Genomic DNA, 1,156 nt, shown 5'->3' with positions numbered 1-1,156 from the left:
ATTCCCCTGATCGCGTCCTCGCCCTGCATGACTATACCAACTCGACTCCCTGGTGGCGGATCATTGCCGTCGTTGTTCTCACACCACTACCGTGTTTGGCCTACATTTGCCTGCCCGAGTTCGTCAACCTGGGTCCACCGTCGCTCGGAATGGAACAAAACAAAACCTTCTTCGGACGTTTCTTCCTCTCCTATACGATGTGGTGTTTACTACAAATGCACATGATCAGCGAGCGTATGCCACTGTTATCTCTTACCAAGTTACAGCTCGTCGCCAGCGCGGTAAGTGTTGCCATTCTGTCAACGGGTGTCGAACTGCTATATGCGTGGTGGATAGGATTCCCCGTACCTTACACGATCCACATGATGGCTGTGCCGTACGTGTCGCTCATGTTCTTCGCGTTGGCCATTGTTTGGTATCCGCACGTGCGTCAGAACTTGAAACTCTTGTGGAAGATTGCTGACGCCATTTTGATTTGCGTTTGCCATGGGCTCGTCATCATAGGCTACCCGATCTTCTACTATGCATTTCAGAAGATAGACGACGATATTGCAAGAACAGCATTTTCGATGGTTCTACCGATACTGAAGACCTTCTACAGAGGACTGTTCTACTACCTTTGTCATTCAGCTAGTGGCCAACGAATCGCGATCACTGTTGTCTTCAATGCTGACATGGTCAACGCTCTATTCGTAAACTTCTGTATGCAATACCAGCCTTCGTTCTTGACCACGGGCAGCCTCATGGTTGCCAACGCGGTGCAAGTGATGCTGATGATTCACGATATTGATGTCGTTCGCAACCAAATCGCGGATACAGCGAAGAAGATCGTTCAGTTGAGGAAAACTGATAAACACGCTTCTGAGCTTCCTGGTGATCGGATCGCCACATATTACATGCTACCTCGAGCAGCAGACATTTTTCATAGATACACGTTTGATACAATGGAGGTCGAGATCATGCGTGCCGAGCAGTATAAAGGCCCAAGTGCGACTGATTGGAGCCAGGAGAGCGCATTACCAGTGGTGCCATTTAACAATTCGGTCCCTGTGTTCAGCCCCAGATCTAAAAGCATGGTAGGCACGCTCTCAGAGCTCGAGCAGCTCGAGCGCAAATACGCCAGTCTCGTCCGTAAACTCATGTATGCTTCCGAGTT

The 1,156-nt window shown here is 49.6% G+C and overlaps 1 protein-coding gene across 1 annotated transcript; it reads left to right on the top strand.

Moving 5' to 3' along the window:
* Positions 1–99: 99 nt before the first annotated feature.
* On the top strand, positions 100–1,141 carry PPTG_20179 (hypothetical protein; the record flags this gene model as incomplete). Its single annotated transcript, XM_008918955.1, has 1 exon — positions 100–1,141. A coding segment is annotated over exon 1 (990 nt), but the record flags the coding sequence as incomplete, so codon positions are not given.
* Positions 1,142–1,156: the final 15 nt, after the last annotated feature.

Source organism: Phytophthora parasitica (genome assembly GCF_000247585.1).
Source record: "Phytophthora parasitica INRA-310 unplaced genomic scaffold supercont2.396, whole genome shotgun sequence".
In the NCBI taxonomy this organism is placed as follows: domain Eukaryota; phylum Oomycota; class Peronosporomycetes; order Peronosporales; family Peronosporaceae; genus Phytophthora; species Phytophthora nicotianae.
Note: the sequence above shows the minus strand (reverse complement) of the source record. Positions and strands in the feature narration are given on the sequence as shown.